Source organism: Podarcis raffonei, chromosome 1, assembly GCF_027172205.1.
Source record: "Podarcis raffonei isolate rPodRaf1 chromosome 1, rPodRaf1.pri, whole genome shotgun sequence".
Lineage (NCBI taxonomy): Eukaryota > Metazoa > Chordata > Lepidosauria > Squamata > Lacertidae > Podarcis > Podarcis raffonei.
In genome coordinates, this window is record NC_070602.1 from 44,483,264 (window position 1) to 44,510,095 (window position 26,832).

Consider the following 26,832-nt stretch of genomic DNA (forward strand, 5'->3'; position numbering starts at 1 on the left):
GCTGTAACCCACACTGGGACCTTGCAGTGAATAGCTGATCTCATAAAATAAATACTTAAGCATTTTTTTAGTGAAGTTGAGTGCCTCTTGAGGTGACCGACAGATTATAAATGAAAAAGTACACAATATATTAATTATGTGTGTGTGGCTCCAAAGCTATAAAAAAGCCAGGCACTTTTTGCTACACCCTTCATAATTAAAGAGTTCAAACCAGGCCATGCATCCAAGCAGGAAAAGCAAAACTCATGAACAGAAAAAATAATGAAGTGACTAGGTGGCAAAATTTTATTGTTGTTTGTTCATGCTTTTGATTTTAGCATTTCTTCACATGAAAGCAGTTACCTAACCATAAACTTTTCAGCTGACTATATACATCTACCATCATACAGGAAACCAGTTCTTAAAACAAAAGACATGTGAGTAAGAGATAAATGTAGCCTATTAACACACACACACACACACACACACACACACACACGATTAAATATGGTAGCTGTAACTTTGTGCCTGCAGCAATGAATTAGTATTAGGTAAGAGAACAGATCTGACAGTGCAACCCTGCATGTTTCCTCAGAGTCAGCAAGAAGCTCCACTGAATTCAATGGGACTTACTCCCAGATCAGAGCATATAGGTTGCATCCTGCGAGATAAACAACCCTCTAGGGTGTAACTCAATTGTTCAACCATGATTTCAATCTGGCATTTATATAAGTGTGTTGTGGGCTGTATTTCACAATTATTAAGAATAACACTTTAGTCTTAACAGTATCTAGATGAAAGATTAACCACCCTTTTCAAATGAGTTAGAGAAAATACTGTGAGAAAACTACCTTTAAAAAGAATAGTAAAGAATCAATATTTATGCCTACAGGGAAACATTTGAATAATAAGGGATCTGAAAATATGGAAGGAATTGCAATGGTCTGTATGCCATGATCCAAACTTTTGTGGGCTCAAGTGCACAGATGGAACTCCACCTCTCACCCTGCCAATTACATACTAGAACCATTGCAATAATAGTAAACCTTGGCTAGGTGAGGTCTCCCATGTTGAAAAAAACCAAGAAAGTCAGTTTTGAATTATCTGAGTTCCTTTAAAACCAACTACTATTTTGATCAGCTATTAGATCTCTTCCCGACTTACAAGTTTTCTTCTTAAGCTGGCAAGGAAGTTGGGATGGGCAAATCTCTCAATTTCAGTTTCTCATTGTTTCAGTCTTAAGTTCATTTATCCACCTTCCACATCAGTTTGCATTTTTTTAAAAAGCACTCATGAAAATTCAACAGCATTTTAGTGCAAATTTCTTCTAAGACACAATTTTGTACATTTTTGCCTAACATACACTTTTTGCAAAGCACTTTCCCCATATGTAATACACTTTTGTACATATTGCTTCACTATTATATGCACTTAATGCATAATTTATCCTAGCATATGAATTTTTGTACACATTACTTGACTGCAGAACTGCATTGCAAAATTCAGAGAAGTGCGAATTTTGAAGCCTTGCTGTGTTTTGGTTTGCATATACTTTTGGAAAGCACAAACTGGCACCTTTCAATGGTAACTGAACTGAATTTCTCCCCCCATCCCTACAAGAAAGGTGTATTCATGAGGCAGCCTGAGATGACCAGGCCTGTTTTTTCTGGTCTACTACTTTGTGCAAAACATGAAGGATTGTGCTTGCATTATTCTGGACATTGTAGTTAGTTAGATTCAGCAGCTTGTTGAAATCCTCGTCTTGCAGCGAAACCTGTCTTGTGGAATATGGAGAAAAGGCACTAGAGATATCAACATTGCCCAGTGACATTTCAGCAGTGCTACGTTCCACACCTACAGAAGAAAAAAAGAAAAAGGAGTCAAGTCCTTAGACAGATCATCTCCAAAGCTTAGCCAGTGGAATCAGAAGGCATGCCAGGAAGGGTAGCAACTCTGTCTCTATCTAAATTTCATTTTGGGGGGTCCTTACTGACCCAATGGGAGTGTGGTACAAAGACTAGACTGTTGGCTTGGATGTGGGGCACTCAGGCTCATATTTTTAGATGTGAAGCTATATGGGTGGACTTAGGCCAAATCAACTCATTCTGAGCCATTCTCAACTCAAATCCAACTCAAATCCAAGCCATTCTGAGCTTCAAGAGGAAGGGAAAATTACAAAAGTGTCAAATCAGTAAATTAATGAATGCTTCAAAAGGAAGCATTCAGAAGATTACTGTGTAATCCTGAGTCAGGAGCATAAGCAATTTGCACTTTAGATTCCATAGAACAGGGGTAGGCAAACTAAGGCCTGGGGGCCGGATCCAGCCCAATTGCCTTCTCAATCCGGCCTGCAGACAGTCCAGGAATCAGCGTGTTTTTACATGAGTAGAATGTGTCCTTTTATTTAAAATGCACCTCTGGTTTATTTGTGGGGCCTGCCTGGTGTTTTTACATGAGTAGAATGTGTGCTTTTATTTAAAATACACCTCTGGGTTATTTGTGGGGCATCAGAATTCGTTCATTTTTTTTTCCAAAATATAGTCCGGCCCACCACATGGTCTGAGGGACGGTGGACCGGCCCACGGCTGGAAAAGGTTGCTGACCCCTGCCATAGAACAATTCCAAACAGGAAAATAGTTCTTCTGTATGATCAGAAAATGTTCAAATAGTTTGTTATGTTTAATTGTGTGATTGATTTTATTGATGAAATACAGCTAAGGCAGAAAGGTGGAATACAGCAATAATATAGCAATTTTCATATAATTTTAATAAAATTTGGGGATGTGGAAAGCTTTTTTGGGTTGTAAATTGCTTTGAGTTATCTTGAGCAAGAGAAAGGGACTAACATATTTATTATTATTATTAGTTCTGATTGGAAAACAAATGTCCAAAATTTACACTTCTGGTGTATAATATTCCTCCCCAGTCCCAGATTATGATTTCAGTACTCATGGAGTTGCCCTACAAAAATAAATATTCCAAGCCTACCTAACTTCACCTCACTATAAAAATATGGTCTAAGATCTTAATTGAGAAAAATCCACCCTAATCATTGTGCAACGATTTAAATGAAGTATCAGATTGTAAGATAAAGCATGCTAGCTAGGAAATCATTGGACTCTATCAGACTTGCTTTTGAATATGATTAAGATTGAGCTGTAAGTTCACAAACCAAAACACATTTCAACTTCATTAAAACCAGTAGGACTTTCTCAAAGAAAATGTGAGATTGTGTAAAATCTGTTTTGGATGAAGTACTTGATATAAATGTTATTTCTGTTATATATTGGCTGCCATTAACTCACCGGGTGCAAGATATCTTTGGAAGGTGTCATTCACTAGTGGGAAATAAATCACTGTGGGAGCATCTGGGTTGTGTGCATCTTCAAACACGTAGCACTCCTTTAGATTTTTCTTTTCTTCATCATTCAGCAAAGTGTTGGGAAATGGGATTCCTTGCTCTGTGAAGTATGTAGAGGCCCGCTCCAAAGGCTACGGTTGCAAAAAGATGCATTTTTAGCAGGGGCCAAAGAAGAAACCAACCATGGAGTCCTTGACGAGCAGTAATTTCATTTGAAAACATAATATGATCATGATGGGATGCAAAACAAGATACAGAAAACTGTCCATGCTGTCAAAACAGGCATTTAATTTGTCATGAGAGGGAACCACTAGAGCCGAAAGGAAACTTTGAAATTGACTTTGAAATTCAGCAACATTGATTTTTTTTTTTAAATAACTTTTTTCTAAATCTTAAACAGACTTAAGAAAAACACAATTTAACCTAAAGGCGTGTTTATTAACTTTAAAGCACTTAAATTCAATACCAATTTGCCTCTCCTATACTTTTAGACCTTTTTAATTAAAAAAAAATCATACCAACAGCATCAATAAGAATCATGAAAAATGTGAACAGTAAACATTTAAATTTTTGCAACCAAATTTAGGCCAGGAGCATATGAATTTTTTTCTGAAATAAATTGCACTTTTCTTGACTACAGAAATAGCTGACTCCAACCTTGGAAAGTTGAGATCTTTTTGATAATGAATTAAAAGACCATTTTAATCCTAATGTTGTGGCAGACCTCCTTTGGTTTTGAACTATGATATTAACTGGATTGTTTAGAACTTTAATAACAATAATAATAATAATAGTTATTAATTTCTGGATATTGTTTTCAATACATACATTTGGATTATCTTTCAAAAATATTTAATAATAGTAAAAATTAATATACCCATCTAACCTTAGCTTGTGATCCTCCAGTGTAATTGAAGTGCAGAATGACATCAACTTTCCTTTCTGGTCTCAGAAGTGGAGGGCAACTGGTGTCAAAGAAAAATGCTGTATCCACCAGTTCCAGGTGATCTGCTGAATCTCTCAACTGATTAGGGGATTCATCAAGCACAGTATCTACAAAACAAGGCATTGACTTTAAAATGAAAAGAACCAACAAAATCCAGAAGTAATCGCCTTTCTGCTCCCCTTCAGAAAAATAATTTTATCACAAAACTAGCTCCAATAAGTCAACAGATGTGGCAAAGAAGAACAAATCGCATTTGCTGGTCTTCCTCCACATAATACCGTATTTTTCGCTCTATAAGACGCACCAGACCACAAGACGCACCTAGTTTTTGGAGGAGGAAAACAAGAAAAAAAATATTCCGAATCTCAGAAGCCAGAACAGCAAGAGGGATCATTGCACAGTGAAAACAGCAATCTCTCTTGCTGTTCTGGCTTCTGGGATAGCTGCGCAGCCTGCATTCGCTCCATAAGACGCACACACAATTCTCCTTACTTTTGAGGAGGGAAAAAGTGAGTCTTATAGAGCAAAAAATACGGTAATTTTATTATTTGTACCCCACTCAACTGACTGGGTTGACCCAGCCACTCTGGGTGGCTCTGAACAGATGTAAGAACACAATCAAACATCAAACATTATAAACTTCCCTATACAGGGCATAGCTATCAATGTTTCCCTTTTTTTAAAGGGAAATTCCCTTATTCCGAATAGGATTCCTCGCAAGAAAAGGGAAAAGTTGACAGCTATGATACAGGGCTGCCTTCAGATGTCTTTGACCTCTATATGTTCTTCTACACTGAGCCTGTGGTATACAAGTATTACATACACATACAGTCTGCATCCTGTATTTATGTACACATACATTTTGTACAGGTTGGAAGTGAGTGGTTGATTAGGCCCAGGAACAGTGTGCCCACAACCAGGGAGCAAGGTTGGGAAGCTGCAATAATCACACGACAAACATCCTGTGATTTAAACAGGCCACATCCTTATTGACCCCAGATGTTAGTAGGTTTTGGCTTAGGCAATGGATGTGTATTCCAAATCATCCAACCTGTCTGCTGATTGTTTGGCACAGTTAATCCTGGGTCAAGAATGGCATACATCAAATCGGGGTGATCTCTCCACGGAAGGGGGGGTGCTGTGGCTCATCGGCCCCATCTGGGCATCTGGATAGAAGCACCTCCCCCTGGACCCCTTTGATGGGGTACCCCAATTCTTTGGAGCCAGAGGGTAGACTCCCAAACCCTGCCTTCTGCCTTGACTAAGGATCCAACCCAATGCCTTATCCGCCAACAAGTTGTGACAACGGCTATGAGGCAGGCAAAAACCCTAGACATGCCCAATTTCTCTGGAGGAAAATTCCTGTCTAGGCCTCTTTTTAAGCCTAGGGATAATAGCAGATGGAAGACAGGGGTGTGAACAGGACTTCCCTGTTGTATGCCCTCCAAGCCATGTCTCCTGGCTTGTTTGTGATTGGCCAAAACACTGGGGCAGCCCACACAGCCGGTGGAGGAGGAAGGGACAGTCTCCATTGGCCACTCAGGGGCCAGAAGACCACCATGGATCAGCTGCAGCTAAGCTGGACCTCAATCACTGCTCCCCACCTTGCAGTAAGCCATCCTTTCCCCCAGAATCTGCACATGAGTCTTGTATTGTGGCCTTCCAAACACATAAGGGTACAGGTACCCCTGACCATTAGGTCCAGTCGTGACCGACTCTGGGGTTGTGCTGCTCATCTCGCTTTATTGGCCGAGGGAGCCAGTGTACAACTTCTTGGTCATGTGGCCAGCATGACTAAGCCGATTCTGGTGAACGAGAGCAGCACATGGAAACACCGTTTACCTTCCCGCCGGAGCAGTACCTATTTATCTACTTGCACTTTGACGTGCTTTCGAACTGCTGGGTTGGCAGGAGCAGGGACCGAACAACGGGAGCTCACACTGTCGCGGGGATTTAAACTGCTGACCTTCTGATCGGCAAGTCCTAGGCTCTGTGGTTTAACCCACAGCGCCACCTGCGTCCCTCTTCTAAACACATAACAGTCCCTTAATGGCTCACACATTTCAGGCCTCGTTAAAGAAACAACTTAGCATTCAGCTACACCTGTAGAAAGCAACTTGCAACTATCACATGAAGCCTGCTAAAAATGACTTGAAGTTTACATTGTAGGTGTAGTAATAGTAATAAACATCTGGAGGCCAGTGGAGATTCAAAAGTCATACTGGGCAATTTGGGATCACCCCTCTGCAGGATGCAGGGAAACAGTGTTTTCAACATAGCACAGCACGACACAGGTGACCTGCCCAGGGTCAGGCACACTCCACAGAGTACTGACACAAAAGGACTCTACTCCCTTTGTGCTAGTGCTGAGAGCTGGCTTCAATTATGTAGAGTGGTGCGGGCAGCAGCTGCTGCCATATGCAATGATGTGCCAGAGGTGAGGAACCATTGCAGAGATGCCGATGAACACAAGGAAAGAGTCTTTTCACCTAGTAGGTGTAAGTGCAGTTTCCACTATCCCCTTACATTCCACCCTGGCCCATTCATTCTCTCTCTCAAAGCACAACAGTTGGAGCAGTGACGCAGTAATAATGACAGTAGTGAATTCTCTTCGATGAGAAAAAATGTAATTGATTTAGCCTATGCTATGTAAATTGTTTATTTCCAAATGAAATTTATGCTAGGGCTATACCTTTCCACTTAGAAAACTGTAGATCCTGTGCATACTCATTGTGCAGTTGGAACCCTTTTAAAAAATTATGGTACTTTGACACCGCTGGACGATCTGTCAAAATATCCCGTAGAGTATTGGAAAGGCTGCCTGCTGGAGTGAACATGCGAGTCGGCATCTCGTGAGGTCTCTCCGGTAAGTCAGGTACTTCATCTGAAGAACAACAAAGTTAATTAAGGTAAACAGGTACATGAAAAGGGATGAGGAACAACCTGTTTTAAAAACCAGGTTCTTTATCTAAAGAAAGATAAAATTAATTAAACTAAACAGATACATGGATAGGGATGGTGTACAATATGCTTGTTTTAAAATGATTCAGGGGAGCTAATTAAAAGGTGGGTGAATTTTAGGATCAGACCTTTACTCTTGGGGTAAATATAGATACCATTATCTATAGTCACCTTGGCCTAGTAGATAAGCAATTACTCACACACAGTGGAGAGAGAGAGAGTATGGCTGTACTTCCTCTGAACCACTAAATGTGCACATGGGAATAAAAATTTTCAATAGGTCTGTTGAAATATTACATCCACACATATACCAAAAATCTAATACCCATAAGACCCAAACTGCATGCTTGATTTCTGGATTTTATTTGGGCCAACATAGCCATGCTAGCTAGGATTGATGGAACACATAGTCCAAGCCATCTGGAAGGCACCAGGCTGGCAAAGTTTGCACTGTATCCATGAATGGCCAGTGACCACAGAGGCGGGAGAGGTGTGCAAGGTGGGTGGAAATGAAAGGCACATTCAGGCTGTCAACCATGTATGGGAGTATGCTCAGACATGAGTATCGACCATTCTGGAAAAAGGTAATATTATGATGAACTGAATCTGGGTGTTGAAGTTGCACCTAAACAAACCACTTGCATTGCAAAGTTCAGAATGAGTTATTTCCACGCAGCAAGACGCCAGCCCCCAAACCAATCTGTATATGGTTACATCAAAAATCACATGGAGCGTGGACTATAATTTACCAATTTCAGTGATATTATCTTGGGTCCACCTGTTCCAGAAGTCCTCTGAATTGTCAGCTGCATGCCAGGCATCCAACAGATTCTTGGAAAATATGCTACTCCACATTCCTGTGAAAGAAAGAGACAAATGAAGTAGAAGCATTCTCCCCTCAAAACTTTATCCTGAACTGGAAGCTGGTCCAGCAAATTATCTACCTCGACCCTCTTATTCTGGGGCAAAACAGTGGCACAATTTAAACTAGTATACAAATGTAGTTGTTGTTCCAGATTTCAAATTACATTTCATTTGAATTTATATATATTCCTGTTGCGACTTGTTTCAGGTTTTTCCTGGCCAGGACCAGCTGGCTTGTTTACTGCTGCATTTGAAACAATTCCTGTAGTCTTCCTAACCCAGCATCTTCCAGATATTTTGAACTACCACCAGCCCCCAAAGCAGCGGTTCTCAACCTGTGGGTCCCCAGATGTTGTTGGACTACAACTCCCATCATCCCTGAGCTCTGGCCCTGCTAGCTAGGGGTGTTGGGAGTTGTAGTTCAACAACATCTGGGGACCCAAGGTTGAGAAAGGCTGTCCCAAAGGCTACATTGATGTGATACTTAGCTATGTATATGGATCAGGATAGGACTACACAGAATGAGGAACACTGACATTTTGCAAGGAAGGAAGGAAGGAAGGAAGGAAGGAAGGAAGGAAGGAAGGAGGTAAACTGCAAGTAGTATCAACATTAGTCTGCTGCACCAGACTAATGGGCCAACAATGGCTACTAGACGTAATGTCTGTATAGAACCTCCATCTTCAGAGGCAATATGCCACTAAATGAAATTTGCTGGTAGCAGGCTTTTTGTTGGTCACTCTTAGAAACAGGATGCTGGATTAGATGAGCATGTGATATGATCCACCATTGCTCCTTTTATGCTATGGGGTGACTGGAACTGTATTTTGAAGTGTGGCTAGACTATAAATTTGTAAAAGATCATTATGATACTGGCATATCATAATCACTGGCATATCATATAATATCACTGGCATACTGGCATATGATTCTGTCCCCCTTCCATATAATCCCTAGCATGGAATTCGCCTTTTTTGTCATTTAACCATAATATATAGAATTTAAAGTTTGCTTCCACCCCTGGGAGTCATAATGCAATGAAAACAAAAGACACAGTGAGTGTGGAAATGTAACAGAAACCTGATATGCATCAGCGTTCCACATTTTTTCCCAAGTAGTGCAGGCTGTACCCGCATTACCAAATGCAGCATCGCCTACCCTCTTGTCAAGGTATGTCCTCCCTCCCACCCACACCAGACATAAAAAGTCACCTTGCATAAAGCAGATCCTTGATTCTGGGAGCTTCTTCATCAGGTGCCCCATGAAAAACTCGCTTCCAAAATCTTCAGCACGAACAAACGCCCCATATTTCAGGAAGCCCGCCTCATATGGTGTGAACTCTACCCACTCTGCAAGGAAGCCAACATTCAACACATTTGCTATACTATGAAAAGAGAATGGGAAGCTTTCTCAGTTGAAAGTAATCACACGAGGGGATTATGCTTATTTTCAAGCTCATAATTAACCCAGCAATTTGTGTTCCTCAAAAAGGATTAGGTCTTTAAATAACAACTTCCGCAACTCATTTCTGCTTTTTAACACCTACAGGAAATACAAAAGATACACAAGGAAGTGTTTTATTCAGCCCGACACATTCCAAGCCAATGTCTTCCTCATGGCCATACGCAATATTTAAAAAGTATAAAACAATGTGACTGCCTTCTGTTTCCCCAACCTTATGCATGCATCAGCAGCAGCATGTGAAAGGGACAGAGCAGTAAGGGTGCCCTCCTGATTGTGGCTCTGCACATTCCAGGACGAGGAGGCTGTGAGATCAGGGGAACTCCAGGTTAGGGTGGCCCATAGCTCTCCTGCCCTCACTGCTGCCTCCCCCTGCCTAGTCCCCAATCCCAGCAAGCAGCAGTGGCAGCATGAAAAGGAAGAGGATGTCACTGCTACATTCTACTGTAGATACACCAAGGAGTGTATATATGGGATCACTGCCTGTCCTACAGTGCACATAGAGGACAGCCGTTGAATTATGCTACATCAAGGGTTCAGTGCTATAGCAGAATGGATTTTATCACAATGTGTGTGTTGACTGGTTTACCAATCCCAGGATGTTTGTATTATCAGCTACCGTTTTACTGTGAATGGTCACTGTCAATAAAGTAATTATCACAGTCAACACTTCTCTGCATTTTTACACCCCACTCCCTAAAATATACATGCCACATGTACTTGCCACTCAGAATAATGCTGTATACATCTGATAAAGTGGACAATGGTCCATGAAAGCTTATGCCATAATAAGTGTCTCAGCGTTCAAGGGTGCCTCAGGACAGATGGACTAACATGGCTACCCTTCCAGAAACGGTGACAATGGAAAGTCCCTTTAAATCTACACAGTTGGTTAAGAAAATATGAAGATCCCTGTTGGATTGGGTCAAAGGACCACCTAATCCAGTATCCTGTTTCAACAGGTGGCCATTCTAGATCTAATAAATGACTTGTAGGGTAAAGTTAAGATGGTGTCACCCGTTCTCCTTCATCACAATCTGGAAGGGTGCTGGCACAGTTGTATCATGTAGTGGGAACTTTGGGTCCTCCAGTTGTGACTGAGCGACAGTTTCCATCAATTCTAGAAAACTAGGCCAATGGCCAGGTATGATGCATGCCCAGAGCTATTTTTCTAGAAAAAGAGGTGCCAGAACTCACTATGAACACCTCCCTTGTTCTCTTATAATGGCAATGGTCCCATCAGAGAGGTGCCGGAACTTAGTTCTGGCGAGTTCCGGCTGAAAAAAGCCCTGGTTCCACCATATCTGGAGGGCCAAAGGTTCCCTATACCTGGTGTGGAGGAAAGGATCAGAATAATGCTGCTGCCCATGTGCTTGAGCTCAGCTTGAGTCCAGAAGATGAATTTTCCCTTTTTGTTGGTTCTGATATGTGCATACCTGACCGTGTAATTTGCCATACAAACTTAAAATATGAAAAATGTTGGGAAAACATTACCTCTAAAATCTCTTGTGGTAACATTGTCCTTAACGTTCAAAGCCAGGTAGATTGGAAGAGGGTTCTGGCCTTTGCTCAATGCTCGTCGTTGATCTGAGAGTTTATGGTGGTTGTTCTGGGTTTGTGTAGGGAAAATAAATACACATTATATATTTGATTATCTGGGGAAAATAGGAACTTGCCAGGCTGACCCCCAAACATTTTGCTGCCTCAGGTGAACAGCAAATGGTATCATCCAGCCCTCAAATCGAGGTGCACAGTACCCAAAGCTGTCTGGGTTGTTTTGAAACCTGAGGTAAAACATTTCACAAGCACCTCTCCCCCTCTCTGGCAGTAAAAATACAGTAATAATAAATGAAATAGCTAACAGTTTTCTGCCTTTAAGGGGGGATTTCAATCATGATACAGGTTAAAGAAGGAAAGTCTATATGTTTCCTCCCTACACAGGAGCGGCCCAAGCCATTTTGCTGCCTGAGGCAAAGGACAAAATGGTGCATTTCCCATTTTGTGCACAAAATCTGACGAGACAGTTAATTGAATCACTAGTGATGGGCCAGATTCCTCCACCTCACCCTAGGACAACAAGCTAGCTAGCTTAGGGGCTGCAGGGCAGACCACACAGCAACATTCCTATCTACTTTCCACCCCTCAGAATTTGCTGCCTGAGGCAGCTGCCTCCCTGTGAATCATGCAAGGGCTGGCCTTGTCCCTACAGGTTGCAATCGCAACAAAAATCCCTCCGAAGTATTGCATATTTTTAAAGGATCCAGCATAAATTCAAAGCACAGCATGAAAAATAGCCATGAAAGGACAGTATAGAACAGCCTGTCCCAACTTGCTGCCCTTCATTTGCTCTGAGCTACTACACCCATCATCCCTGACTCGCAGACATGCTGACTTGTGTTGATGGAAGTTGCCATTCACAGTGTCTGGATGGCAACAGATTGGGGAAGGCTGATACAGAGGGTACCAAAGTTTGCAGCGATTTCACCTCTGTACTAGACACATATGGTTGCTTAGACTGCACTTTCCAAAGGCAACATCCTCCATATCCCATCTTATTCCATCTACAGTATATCAGGGGAATATGGTATAGCCTTTATTTTATTTTATTAGCATGAGGGCAAAGTAAGAAAAGAAGAGCAGCTGGCTCATCCAAAGGGAAGAATTTTGTTGCTGAAGTCAATGTGGGAATAGACTTTGGCTGTCGGACCAACTGCAAATTGCACAGAGCTAAAATGATTAATAATAAAGTGAACCATCAGAAATATCCTGACTGTCCAGCACCTGAGAGCCAACCCTGGCATTCAGCTGCAATCAGTGGTCATCACCAGAAAACCTGTAAAACAACAGAGGCAGGGAGTAGTTTTTCACCCAAGCATTTGGCAGAGCTGTAGCTACCGGGGGGGGGGGTGTTGCCAGGTGTTTTGCCCTGGGTGAAGCCTCCAGAGGGGCGCCATTGAGGGTCCCAGTCTATGTGTGTGTGCATGCAAATGTGCATAGGGGGTGCCAAACTGGGTCTTTGACCCAGGTGAAATAAAGCCTCATTTTGCCCCTGCTTTTGAGAATGGTAAGTGAGATTTAGCAACGGTGTATTTTGATGACATTATGCATCAATTTGGCAAAGTATTGATTCTATTCTCCTCTGCCCTGAGATCTTCAGATGATACAAATAATTCTGAAGGAAGAAACAGATAATATTTCTGAAAACAAACACATATAGAATACCCCATCATTCAGCATGGCTTCGATCATGAGTCCCCAAAGGTCTATGAAGGATGTCTTATATCCTGCTATGGTCCTCTGGCATAGCTCCTTATGGTAAGCTTTTAGGCTTTCCAGGGAAAAGGCACTCATTTTAGATTTGGCTGCTTGAATTCGAGCTTTCTTGATGATCTCCCCAAGATCTTTCTTTGACCAATCAGCATCTTCATACAAATCTGACATCGTCCTGGAAAAGAAAGGAAAGGAGATATGATTTGTTTTTATTCCAGACTGTATAATACAGGTTAAGTAAACAAGTAGTGTTGTGCAGAACCTTTTGCAATACATTTTTTTTTCAACCATTCACTAGTAAAGGGTGGGTAGAATTTCAAAAGAAATGGGCTCTCACTCCCACCGCCGCCACTCTTTCTCACTTTTGTAGGCAGGTGTTATCTTTGAAAGTTAAACATATTGTCTTTGAATGCTTGAACTGAGACAAACTTTGGAAAAACAATTCAGTCACCCTTTCATCTAAAATATGCTATTTAATATTAGTTTAGCTTAAATGTCCTTTTAAAAGAAAACACAGATCAGCAGCCCATCAACTATCAACAAATCACCACTCTTCCCGCTCAGACATGGGGGTGGGGGAAAGAGACTATTCTGCCAACTTCTAGCATTTTGGTCTGCAATTCTATACTCATTCACCTGAGAGTAAGTCCCCTTGAACTCAATGGAGCCTAATCCTGAGCAGGCATATGTAGTGTTGTATTAGACTGTTAGGAAATTTGGCTCAGCTCACTGTGTTCTTTGAAACCAATAAACTCGCTCAGCTATTGAGGGGGGGGAATTTACATATACTGAGAGGAACTGTTCTCATTTCTCCACTCCCAGGTAACAAACTATTAGTCCTGCCTTGTAACCTGACCAAACAACTGACTCACGGAGCAACTGAGGAAAAATTATTCTGCATAGACTCACAATACCAAGGGCGTTCTGGAGTTTCACAAAAGTTAAGCACTTCCTTGCTGGTGTGGAAAGCCAAAGGAGAAACTATGTACACCTACTTAATTGTGACAGTATGCTACGAAATCAACTAATAATTGCCTCTGATTTCACTGGTAGTCAAATAATGACGCAATATTGGAAGAAGGGTTTCAGCACAAGTAGCTCACACAAATCACAATTTACAAAAGAAGAAGAAGAAGAGTTTGGATTTGATATCCCGCCTTTCACTCCCTTTAAGGAGTCTCAAAGCGGCTAACATTCCCCTTTCCCTTCCTCCCCCACAACAAACACTCTGTGAGGTGAGTGTGGCTGAGAGACTTCAAAGAAGTGTGACTGGCCCAAGGTCACCCAGCAGCTGCATGTGGAGGAGCAGAGATGTGAACCTGGTTCCCCAGGTTATGAGACTACCGCTCTTAACCACTACACCACACTGGCTCTCGGTGTTCTCATCCCTTACCATGTTGTCCCTGATGAGCCTGTTATATACGAAACACAGTCCAAAAGCTTCAGTCTCTGGAGACCCCAAAGGGTGCCATACATAGCGGTTAATGCTCTCATTCCACCTCCTGTAGTTGTCACACCAATCACAGGCACCTGTTGAGCGCAAGAAAATAACCAGTTTTTTATTAGTTGTTATTTTATTTATTAAATTTGTGTACTGCCCTTCATTTGCAGATCTCAGGCCAGTTTCCTGTGGCCATTTCCCAAGAAATATAGGATTGCAGAGCTAACTTTTTTAAAAAAACTTTTGTATAATGTTACTGTATTGCTTTGCTGAAACATAAACTGCCTTGGCAGCATTAATTTATTCTGAAAGGCATGTTAAAACTCCATTTAATAAATAAGTCCAGGGCCTCATTAGCAGAATAAGCAGAAGATTCTAAGATGCAGCAAGGCTGGGTCACAACATTTTGTAGTAGTGAAGAAATACACAGGACTAGCACCACAGAGCCAATTTCCCATCATAAAACCAGAGTCTAAAAATGCTTAAGTGCAGCACTAGATACCAAGATCTGTAGGGATAAAATGGCACTCTTGTGATCCACTTACTTCATGGTCTTTCAGGTCTTGGTCTAAATGAAGAAGACTTTTCAGAGTAGCAGCAACCACTTTCTTCCGTTTCTGTAGGAAATTCTTTTCATCTGAGCACAGATCATATCCTAGACGCACATCAAGACTTTTCGGCCTTTTACAAAGCAGGCCCTGAGTCCTAACGCCAAGAGAAATTTACGCAGAAAGTTTTAAAGCCTGCTACATCTGCTGGCTGCAATCTATCAAAGAAACATTTGCTCGAGTGTGCACATGTGTGTGCACAATGGTTTTTTCCCCCCCTCTAACCATCAGGGTAGAATGCAGCAGTAGCAGTCTTGCCCCTACCTCATGCTGAACCACAAGCTGATTTTTAAACAAACTGAATAGGTTGCTGTCAGGGGTGGCTGCTGTCCAACGGTGCTGACAAAATGGAAAGCAAACAGGAAGAGGAACCAGAGCCAATGACAGGCAGAACTAACTAACGCCATACCTTTAAAAGGTAAAGGTAAAGGGACCCCTGACTGTTAGTTCCAGTCGTGACCGACTCTGGGGTTGCGGCGCTCATCTCGCTTTATTGGGAGCCGGCATACAGATTCCGGGTCATGTGGCCAGCATGACTAAGCTGCTTCTGGCGAACCAGAGCAGCGCACAGAAACGCCGTTTACCTTCCCACCAGAGTGGTACCTATTTATCTACTTGCACTTTGAGGTGCTTTCGAACTGCTAGGTTGGCAGGAGCTGGGACCGAGCAACGGGAGCTCACCCCGTCGCAAGGATTTGAACCGCCGACCTTCTGATCGGCAAGCCCTATGCTCTGTGGTTTAACCCACAGCGCCACCCGCGTCCCCATACCATACCTTTACAACACATCAAATGTACATTTAAGGCACATGACTCCTTGCAAAGAATCATGGGAACCATAGTTTTCCCCCTCACAAAGCTACAACCCCCACAGTTCCCTTGAACTACAGTTCCCAAGATTCTTTGGGAGAAGTCATGTGCTTTGTGTGCTGGATGAGCCTTAACTTTATGCTGTTGCTCTACCCAAGTTACGTCTCCACCCTCTTCCCCGATCAGTTAGTTTTACAACAGCAACACGGAGACCGAGGAGGAGGAATCTGACAGCAGTGCCACCTCCTGGACCAGGTGCGTGGTGCTGGCTGTATAAGCAAGCAGGATGTAAATAAAAAGGCAGGGAAGTGGAGGCTCAAGCTCAAGGTTTCTATGGAAAAAAGAAAGGGGAGGGAAGACTGAGCATATGATTCCAGGGAGCAATGTTTTCTGAGCAATGCCCATAATGTGAACACACTTAAATGCAATGGACAGAAGACAGAATCCAGAAGGTAAATAAGTGTGCTTAAACGTATAGAAATCATAGTGCATAACAGCTGGATTGTGTCTCATTTGGTCCATGTAATTTCTAAGCATCTTAAGAACTGTTTCTCAAGGCAGATCACCTGGACAACAAACGGTTTTAAAAAACTTGGTACCAAATTGCTTTGAAGATGCATGTATTTCTTACATTCACACATAATGGTTTTCGGTGTTAATTCACCTCAAGCCAGACATTCAAAACATCATAGGTTTGTGAGATTCCATATAAAAGCAAAGTAGTTAAGGAGTGAGGGGAAATACATGTGGCTGGGGAGGCTCAGGTTAAGAAGAGGTTTTCTTACCAATCTTTTGACTTCACACTCAAATCAAATGTTTTGTTCTGGAAAATTAAAAAAAAATACATACATGAGGGATGAACTGAATGTTTACATTTGAATTTTGAATATCTGGGGGGAAGACCCTTCCCCCCAAAAAAGAGATCCGTGGTGGGGGAGGCCAAAGTTTGGGTCAACATTTGTTTTGGAAAATGTACACTTTAATGAGATGCTAAGGGATTATTCCCATCTTTTGCTTAAATAGAAATACAAGTAACTGCTGGGTGGCAAAAACCCCGAAAGATGCAAAAATGATCTCCCTTCATTAGTGGACAGAAGGTTCTGCAAGTGCTGGGTGGAGAGATATTAAGTTCAGTTCAGCTTGAAGATATATTGTTAAGTACCAAGGGGCATTTGAGTATTCATTTCTGTCTGTATGGTGTAGTGGTTAAGAGCGGTAGTCTAGTAATCTGAGGAACCGGGTTCGTGTCTCCGCTCCTCCACATGCAGCTGCTGGGTGACCTTGGGCCAGTCACACTTCTCTCAGCCCCACTCACCCCACAGAGTGTTTGTTGTGGGGGAGGAAGGGTAAGGAGAATGTTAGCCGCTTTGAGACTCCTTAAAGGGAGTGAAAGGCGGGATATCAAATCCAAACTCTTCTTCTTCTTCTTCTTCTGTTCCAGAAAGTATTTAAATTCCTCTGTGGTTTTACTTCTCCCCAAAAGTAACCCAAAATACATGTACTGTAGGTGGCAATTGCCATCTTCCTTTTAACCATGCAAAATTGGACCTGCATTCCCAAAATTGTATTTTTAAATAGATCAGAATCTCAAAATAAAACAATGCATTGATACAATGGCCCAAATAATGAAAGAACCAATTGGCTCCTTATTAAGAAGTTAAAAATTGGTGATGGCAATAGATAAAATATCTACTGGGTGATGAGCATGAACTTGGGATAAGAGCAGTTTTATAACTACAGATCTTCATTTGTAAAGAGAGAAAGGGGAGAGATAAAAAGTCTGTTTTCAAATCAAGCAAATTAAATAAATATGGACTGTCCTGGTTTGAGTGATAATGAAAGTATGGATTAGTTTAAACCATAATTTATGGCAGGCAGGAAATTGTGAAACTTTCTTATCCATGTGCCCTGCATTTGGTGCTGAAATGTGCCAAAAGTATTAACATAATTCAAACTCTAGCTAAATATAAATCAGAGAATGTGGGCCACATTCATAGGAAAGCTTTACCTCAAGTGAATGACAAGAAAGAGTTAACATGGGGTGTTTTTTCTTGGTGTGAATGCACTCAATATTGTCCCATTATTTGAAAAAAGTGTTAATGCGCGCGGGGGGGGGGGTTATCCCTAGGAGTCAATAGGAAGTCTCACCGGTGGTATTGTCACTTGCTCTTTGATAGGAAGAGTGTTCAGGGGAACAGTTGCTGACTCATTCGTGTCTGAGGAGGCCTGCATATAAAATGAAATTTATCACTAGGAGAAAATCATCTAAAGCAGTTGATTATTTTCTTTCAGGGGCTCCTTAATCTAAAACTAGGAACCAGCTGCTTGGTGGTAAACCATGAGGGTAAAGTGTCTCCCTGGGCACTTGAAGCAGTGGGAGAGGAAGGGGGCAGGGGGGTGGTTTGCCCCGGGTGCCAGCCTGGGGGGGTGACATCGCCATGGACAGGCACCTCCCCCTTGGGACACTCGCTCAGGCAGGTGCCACCCCATTGGCACAACGCTCACACAGGTGGGCCCCTCCCCCTTGGGATGCCATGCCCCCACAGGCGACGTACCACAGCTCCACTGCTCCGGGTACTGAAACCTCTTCCTCCGTGACTAACTTCAAGAGTTTCCAGTTACTGTACTGAAATGTCCTGGCCCGCCCAAGACTGGCCATGGTTCTGTTCACCAGGAAGGGCTTCTCTGTAAAGGTTTCCAGTACAGGCTGACAAGGATAGTCTTGACCAGCACTGACTTATGGTGCCTCTTGGTGTGTCCTCTGGCTTCACTGCCTCAGCTCTTACCCCTGGTGTTTCCTGGCTCCTACCTAACAAATGTCTGTGGCTCAGCCTCCCCTCAGCCTTATTACGGAGACAAAAAAAAACCCAACATACCGTAAGAAGCTGTCTCCTCGGCAGTTCAATATCCAATTCTGACTGGTTATATTTGATGTAGTGAAATTTAGCAGGAGCAGCACGGCAAAGCCAGGTGCGCAACGTGAGGTTTTGAGCTTCTTCATGGGATCCTCCCACGGAAAGAGTGAATTTTCTTTCTACAGAAAGGTGGGGGGGGAGCAATACAGAGATCTATATATTAATAATCCCTCCAAAAAAACTGATTTAAAATGGCTTTCATAAATAGTCTATAGATGCTGGAAGCAGCCTGGGACCAACTGTACCCTTTTTGCAAATGGAAGGTCATCTCCTGTTTGCAGAACTGATGGCAGTGCAATAGAGGAGAACCTTCACAAAAGGGGGAAAGGAGGCAGTACTCAGATTTCCTCCAACCCACTGCAGCAGATTTTGAAGGAATCAGGGGAAAGGAATTGAAAGCTATTTCCTGCCAGGGTCAGCAGAGAGCCAGTGTGGTGTAGTGGTTCAGAGCGATAGACTCATAATCTGGTGAACTGGGTTCGCGTCCCCGCTCCTCCACATGCAGCTGCTGCGTGACCTTGGGCTAGTCACACTTCTTTGAAGTCTCTCAGCCCCACTCACCTCACAGAGTGTTTGTTGTGGGGGAGGAAGGGAAAGGAGAATGTTAGCCGCTTTGAGACTCCTTCGGGTAGTGATAAAGCGGGATATCAAATCCAAACTCTTCTTCCCTATCATGTAGAGCCGTGTTTTCCAAACTTGGGTCTCCAACTTTTTCTGGACTACAACTCCCATCATCCATAGCTAGCAGGACCAGTGGTCAGGGATGATGGGAATTGTAGTCCAAAAAAACAGCTGGAGACCCAAGTTTGGGAAACACTGATATAGAGGGTTCTACTCATGTTAAATTAAGATTAAGATTAAGATGTTAAATTAAGAATTAAGATTGCCGGAAGAAATATCAACAACCTCAGATATGCAGATGACACAACCTTGATGGCAGAAAGTGAGGAGGAATTAAAGAACCTTTTAATGAGGGTGAAAGAGGAGAGTGCAAAATATGGTCTGAAGCTCAACATCAAAAAAACGAAGATCATGGCTACTGGTCCCATCACCTCCTGGCAAATAGAAGGGGAAGAAATGGAGGCAGTGAGAGATTTTACTTTCTTGGGCTCCATGATCACTGCAGATGGTGACAGCAGCCACGAAATTAAAAGACGCCTGCTTCTTGGGAGAAGGGCAATGACAGGCCTAGACAGCATCTTGAGAAGTAGAGACGTCACCTTGCCAACAAAGGTCCGTATAGTTAAAGCCATGGTTTTCCCAGTAGTGATGTATGGAAGTGAGAGCTGGACCATAAAGAAGGCTGATCGCCGAAGAATTGATGCTTTTGAATTATGGTGCTGGAGAAGACTCTTGAGAGTCCCATGGACTGCAAGAAGATCAAATGCATCCATTCTTAATGAAATCAGCCCTGAGTGCTCACTGGAAGGACAGATCGTGAAGCTGAGGCTCCAGTACTTTGGCCACCTCATGAGAAGAGAAGACTCCCTGGAGAAGACACTGATGCTGGGAAAGATGGAGGGCACAAGGAGAAGGGGGCGACAGAGGATGAGATGGTTGGATAGTGTTTTCGAGGTTACCAGCATGAGTTTGACTAAACTGCGGGAGGTAGTGGAGGACAGAGGTGCCTGGCGTGCTCTGGTCCATGGGGTCACGAAGAGTCGGACACGACTAAACGACTAAACAACAACAACAACAACTCATGTTAAGTAAAATCCCCCCTTGCAGACTTTCTCTGCTCGATACAGAGAAGCATTGGGTACTAGTGTGGAGATTTTGTGTTCAGGCATAATGCCTGAATAGGACTACAGTTAAAATGGTCATGAATGTTCTATGACTTCACAGCAATTCAGTAAAGACTAGGCATGGAGGCGACACCAGCTAGCTTGCAGAGAGGCCGACAAAACACTAGCTAGTTCTTATTTTATTATATTACATATACACATGGAAAGCTGCCATACACCATTGGTCCATCTAGCTCTTTCTTGTTCATCCCAGCTGGCAGCAGTTCTCTGGGGCTTCAGACAGGAGATTATCCCAACAATAACTTGGGATGCCAGGGACTGAACTGGGTGTACCACTGCCCTCCCACTGAACTAAGGCACTCCCCCAACCCCAATTAAAAATTGCCTACCTGTTTTCCTTCTTCCCCCATCTATTTGAACTTCCAAACAGGCAACTTCACGTGCCTGTAAAGGATAAAAAATAGAATCAAAGAGTGAATTTAGAACAAATATAGATTTTTATGCCGCAGCCTGGTTTTGCTATGTAAGGTGCTATTATGATGCAAATGTAATAAACTTGGGCTTAATTTTAGCCACAGCCAGTCCCCACACTTAAACCTTCCAGGTTAAAGGTTATGTGTTCAGATAGATTTAACTCTGGCTTCTCTGAGTACTACAGTCATACCTCACATTAAGTTTGCTTCATGTTACGATCTTTCAGGTAATGTCCCGTGGCAACCTCGAAGTACCGGAAAGGGTTACTTCCGGGTTTTGCCGCTCGCGCATGCACAGATGCGCAAAATGACGTCATGCGCATGTGCAGAAGCGGTGAATGGCAACCCATGCGTGCGCAGACGCGCTGCTGCAGATTGCGCTCTTTTCATGTTGCGAACAGGTGTCCGGAATGGATCCCATTCGCAGCCAGAGGTACCACTGTATATGCAATGTAGCATTACATAAAATGTAATCTCTCTTATAAATTTAATGAATTATTTGCTCATCCACAATGAGCCAAGTAAATAGGATGCAACTGAAAAGACTGTTAGGAAAGGAACAAAATTCAGGGTAAGTCAGAATTTACATAGGATGTTCACACCTATGGAAAAAATATTACCACAGCACTTGGGGACTATTACCGTGGAAACAAATCCTGCCCCCTGCCTCCAATACTAGATGGCCCAACCCCCAAAGAAAGGAATTCCAGACTGCCTTGCAGTATACAGACTCCGTCTCCACTACCACAGAAATGGTTTTGGAATCTAGAATAGAAAGATGCAGTATCTGCCCATCATAGTGATGAGCATTTTGCCAATGAAGGAACAAACAAAAACCTCTGGATTGCTTTAGTGACAAACTTGTCGCCACATGCTGGTGAGCAATGGACCATGCTTATGCCAACTTTGAACCTACAGAGGTGGTTTAAGATCAGCCCTACAGCTGTCCAGTGATCCCACTTTCTAAGTTAGGAGAAAGGCTGGGGGTTGTTTCCAAGGCAACTGGAGTGCCTCAGCCACACAAGACCAAACCTGTGCAAGCAGGAAAGGCCAGAATGGTGGGGTTTGCTTGAATGCCTCTGGGGAAAGGCATCTTGCACTCCTTTGCTTAGTAGCCCTTGGGCAAGAAGACACTCACCCACCCACTCTTTTCTAGGGAAAGACCTAGGGAAAGACTGGGGCAGGGTGGGTATCTTAGAGACTGCTACTTGAAGGCACCTTGAACACCTTCAAGCAGCAGTGTCTAAGCTCATCATTAGGGAGGTGATAGTAGGAAACCTGTTGGGAGAAATGAGGGGTTGCCGAGCACAATATTTTGCTTGACTAGTAAAATGTAGGTTCCTTTGCGAGGATTTCTCTTCTGTCAGTCTACTGGCAATATCCATTAGGGCAGGAATGGGGGAAGCTGTTGATTATCTAGCTCCCATAAGCCCCAGCCAGTATGGCTAATTGCCAGGGATAATGGGAGTTGTAGTCCAACAACACCCCACAGCTCAGCAGTTCCTTACCCCTGCACCAACAATGTAACACGGTTTTATAGTTATGAATATTCTGCCAGCACATGTTGGAGTCTGTTAAATTCACTAGACAGTGCGGGGGGGTGAGTTTGGGACATGATAATTGATTTAAGCTTCTCTGTGCCTATCTCAGTGTTTTAGGAAGCTTCAATATGAAGGTGGCAGGGATAGCATGCTTTGATTTTTACCACTTGGTGGCACTTGGTGGAGTGTGGCAACTGTAACCAAGCTTCTCTGTTCCAGTCTGAGCTTCCTCACCTTGGGGAAATTGAGTGGGAGAGCTAAGTAGCAGAAATTCTAGTTCCAGCTTGTCATGTACAGGAAAGTTGTGTTTAGGTATGCAGAATTTGAGTACCTGAACTTTATAGACCTTAGCTCTACTAGCTAGTCAGATAAAGAAACAGAATTCATAAACTTACCACCAAAACTCCATTAGTAAATATCTTCTCTGGGACATCTGGGCTGAAAGGTAAAAGAAAAGAAAATGATACTTTTCCAGTAGCTGTAAGGATGGCATTTTATTTGTATTTTGTTTTCTCATTTGTCAGCAGCTGTGTCTTTTGCGGCTTCCTAGTGGCTCCACAACTTGTTTGGCACAGCCAAATATTCACAAAACCAGGCCAAGAAGGGACATGCCATCCCCAGCTTGGGCAGCATCCTGACTCAGCCGGGGAGTTCTTCAGGTACATGGGAAGCTGCCTGATACTGAGTATTGTCTGTACTGGCTGGCAGCAGCTCCCCAGGTTTCAGACAGGGGGTATTCCCGGTCCTACTTGGAGATGCTGGAGATTGAACTTGAGACCTTCTGCAGCCCTCCAGTGCGGGGAGGGGTATGAGCTCAGGAGGACGCCCAAGACAGCGGACAACAGGAGAGGGGGAGATGCCAGGAATTGGGGAGCCTCTCTGAAATGTTCATTCCAAAGGACACGTCAGTGTGAGGGGCCTAAAGGAAAGCTGGAAAAGCAATTAAGCAAGCAGACTTCCAAGCAATGTGGAACTTCTGGCTAAACCAATTGCATCAAGTTCTGGAGTAACAAAAACTCAGAACAAGCATATTACATATGCTAACATGCCGATCAGAAGGTCGGCGGTTTGAATCCCCACGACGGGGTGAGCTCCCATTGCCCGGTCCCTGATCCTGCCAACCTAGCAGTTCAAAAGCACGTCAAAGTGCAAGTAGATAAATAGGTACCGCTCCGGCGGGAAGGTAAACGGCGTTTTCGTGCGCTGCTCTGATTTGCCAGAAGCGGCTTAGTCATGCTGGCCACATGAACCGGAAGCTATACGCCAGCTCCCTTGGCAAATAAAGGGAGATGAGCGCCACAACCCCAGAGTCGGTCACGACTGGACCTAGTGGTCAGGGGTCCCTTTACCTTTACCTATATATATATTGACTGTGTCAGACCAACACAGCTACCTACCTGAATCAGGACAAGCAGATTATGAGACGAATCTCCATTCCTGGGAACAACCATATAGTGGACGACACTTGAGCGCATGGCTGGCATATGCTACAAATTGTAGCTGTGCGCTCTTAGGCAACCCCTGGGCCACCTGTCTCTCACTGGCATCTCTCCACACCATACTTACACATATGACAGCTCTGGTGCCCACACAGAGCTTCCCCACCCACAAGAGCAGCTTTTCCATTCATTTAGATAAAAGCAGAAGATTTATGCACAAGAATGATGCACAGTTATCTCTCCATGGAAGTGAACAGAGAAGACTGGTTGTACAGGAGCCCTATAAAATGCTGCAGAGCGGTGTTTCCCAACCTTGGATCTCCAGCTGCTTTCAGACTACAATTCCCATCATCTCTGACCATTGGTCTTCCTAGCTAGGGATGATGGGAGGTGTAGTCCCAAACTGCTGGAGACCCAAAGTTGGGAAACACATGCAAGGCTCTGGATCAGGAATATCATGGCACATGCTGTGCAGGAACTCTTTTCCCTGATCTCTAGTTTTCTGTATGCAAGGAGTTTTATATGGAGCATCCAGTCACAAGGTTTCTCCATCTGTCTACTGAGATGAAACAGTAAAGCAGTAGTTCTATCATGCAGTCTCCTTGATGAAATATTCCTGGCCTTCAATAGCCTCCCTATAAATAGCCAGTGCTGAAGCCCTTTAGCAAATGCTACTATATCCCCATCAATATATTAGCCCCTGCTATACCACATCGATCCTTCAGATCAATCCCCAATAACAGAATATGAATACACACCGTCAGCAATACCTAGTTAGATATATATTAAAGGTTTTTTATCAAGAGAGATGCAAGGCAAGCTCTTTATCAATGCTGCATTTTATTTTATTTTTTGCATGGCAGTTTTGTTAATGGTATGTGCAACAACAGTTGTTCTTACCTGCTCTCCATTGTGAATTCAACTTCTAGTTCCTCCTTACCCTGAAAGTTTAAAAAGCAAAAACAGTGACAGCATGTTCACACATTCCCTTGAATAATAAGCCCACTTCACACATTAGTTAAGTGAAGGGAGTCCATGCCCTGAGTTGTGGACATTCATGCTATGGAAGACTAGGAGCATAATATTCCATAGGAGCTAGAAACCTGTCCAACCAGGGTTATAATTTGCTTCTGCAACTCAGATGTCCATCCTCAATGAGTGGAAGTCAGGGGGCAGGACTGAGAAGCCAAGTCACCTCAGAGGTAGCTAGGGATGCAAGGACCTGACCATTTTGGTTTTCTCAGTTTCTCATCTTTCCAGTCATAAATCCAGTTCTCCACATTTCTGCAGAAACTTGTGGTTATTATTTTTTAATCCTCTTGGAAATTTGTCGGCATTTTAGTGTGGATTTCTGCTAATAAACACATTTTTAATGCAGTTTTTCCTAATATACACATCTTTGCAAGCAGTTTCCCCTAAAAATGAGCATTTTGGTAAAGATTCTTCAGCTCTCCCTAGGCTACACTGTGGGAGCCATTGACCAGGGGGTAGATGGGATCCTACTAACAAAAGGCCGTGCTGATGTGCCTTGCCCGATTATGTCCCAAGATAGCTAGCTCTCCATACCACATGGAAGCACTGGTGATGCCCAAGCAGCTCTGGCTGCAGTCCCAATAGGGGGAAAAATATAGAACTCAAATCCCTTTAACTTCAGTCAAAAACAATTAGCCACATTTAATTCAATGGGACTTGAGTGTGACTAGCACTCTTTGGGTTTGGGTCCTGGTGTGCATTGCCCTGTCTGGACTGGACTCAGATGTTTAAAGACACACACATACTGTTCATACTTAACAGTTTGATATGGGAATCACTGGTGTATTCAGCGTCAAAATGTTCAGTTCTATTCAGTTAGGTCAGAACAGAAATATGTAATCCTCTATAGGTGGGTGATTTGTTTATCAACAGCCACTGCTGCTGTGAAGGGTCATTGAGCTCGTTTTGCATATAATTAAGGTCTCACTATATTGTCACAGCTAGGTAATGCTAAAATAACTAACCACAGTTGTTGTGAAGGGTAGGTTTGCATAATTTTAAACTAACAGAATTATCAAGCTATACTTTTTCCATTCCATTGCCATTTAACTCTAACCTTTAGATTATTGTTTTTTCTTTACACCCATGTACTTATATGTGTTTGTGTGTGTGCGTACACACACACACACACACACACTTCATGTATCTAATGAAACACACTCTAGTTCACAAACGCTTATGCTATGATAAAATTTGTCTTTAAGGTGCCACAAAACTCTTTTGTTGTTGTCTGTGTATTCAAAGCAAGTGTAATTCTTTTATATGGTGCCATTGCTTAATAGCTGAAAGGGAACTTCATTGAAAATTGAGAGAAATGTGGATTTGTTTTCCACACAATGTCGCACAGCCTGCTTTTTACTTGCAGTACTCACTTTTGGATTCAGCTGAAAGCTCAGGCGGGTTGTTTCTCCAAGTTGGATTTTAGAAACATCAAAGAAAACAGTGAGGAGATGGTCATCTTCAGTATGCTTATCTTCATCAGTAACTTTAAGCTCCAGAATGTTCTAGAGAAATCCAGAGAAGAACTTTAGAACCTCTCATAGAGTAGCCTCTCTCTCTAGGGGCACCCCATCCAAGGAAGAGGAGTGGGACTCCAGGAGCACCAAAGACCCCAAAGAGCTCACAACTGAGCAGCCTGATGTCCCCCACCCCAGACATGAACTCAGCGCTGGCCCTACCAATAGTCAGAGTGAGGCAGTACTTCAGGTGGCAAATACTGGTGGACAGGAAGCAATAGAAAGGTGTCAGTGGACTGAGCTGTATGCACACCACATGGCTTGCCCTGCAACTCCTAAGCCAGACTGCTGCCCTCAGCTGTAGTGAATAAAATTCTCCCACCACTAGTGCTGACGGATTCAGTGCTAATCCACTGTCCTTCAGCTTCAAATGGGTCTTTGGTCTCAGGCATCAGAATGTATTGCGCTGCCCCTTTCTGGACCTTCTTCCCCTCGGTTCAAACTCTCCCTCTTTACTCCTAACCCCTCAA

At 43.1% G+C, this 26,832-nt stretch overlaps 1 protein-coding gene across 1 annotated transcript in view; it reads right to left on the bottom strand.

Moving 5' to 3' along the window:
• Positions 1 to 1,031: 1,031 nt before the first annotated feature.
• The window catches only part of LOC128411322 (cytosolic phospholipase A2 epsilon-like), a 42,700-nt gene continuing 16,899 nt past the window's right edge, over positions 1,032 to 26,832 (bottom strand). Inside the window, exons 4-20 of the mRNA XM_053383551.1 lie at positions 26,219 to 26,350; positions 24,714 to 24,754; positions 22,770 to 22,812; positions 20,750 to 20,804; positions 18,577 to 18,734; positions 17,849 to 17,926; positions 16,486 to 16,523; positions 14,829 to 14,988; positions 14,236 to 14,372; positions 12,795 to 13,017; positions 11,067 to 11,181; positions 9,323 to 9,460; positions 7,997 to 8,104; positions 6,979 to 7,170; positions 4,227 to 4,393; positions 3,285 to 3,471; positions 1,032 to 1,833 (exon numbers count right to left, since the gene is read on the bottom strand). Coding sequence (XP_053239526.1) covers positions 1,610 to 1,833; positions 3,285 to 3,471; positions 4,227 to 4,393; positions 6,979 to 7,170; positions 7,997 to 8,104; positions 9,323 to 9,460; positions 11,067 to 11,181; positions 12,795 to 13,017; positions 14,236 to 14,372; positions 14,829 to 14,988; positions 16,486 to 16,523; positions 17,849 to 17,926; positions 18,577 to 18,734; positions 20,750 to 20,804; positions 22,770 to 22,812; positions 24,714 to 24,754; positions 26,219 to 26,350 — 2,196 coding nt within the window. The 3' untranslated portion in view covers positions 1,032 to 1,609. The remainder of the gene's footprint in view (positions 1,834 to 3,284; positions 3,472 to 4,226; positions 4,394 to 6,978; positions 7,171 to 7,996; positions 8,105 to 9,322; positions 9,461 to 11,066; positions 11,182 to 12,794; positions 13,018 to 14,235; positions 14,373 to 14,828; positions 14,989 to 16,485; positions 16,524 to 17,848; positions 17,927 to 18,576; positions 18,735 to 20,749; positions 20,805 to 22,769; positions 22,813 to 24,713; positions 24,755 to 26,218; positions 26,351 to 26,832) is intronic.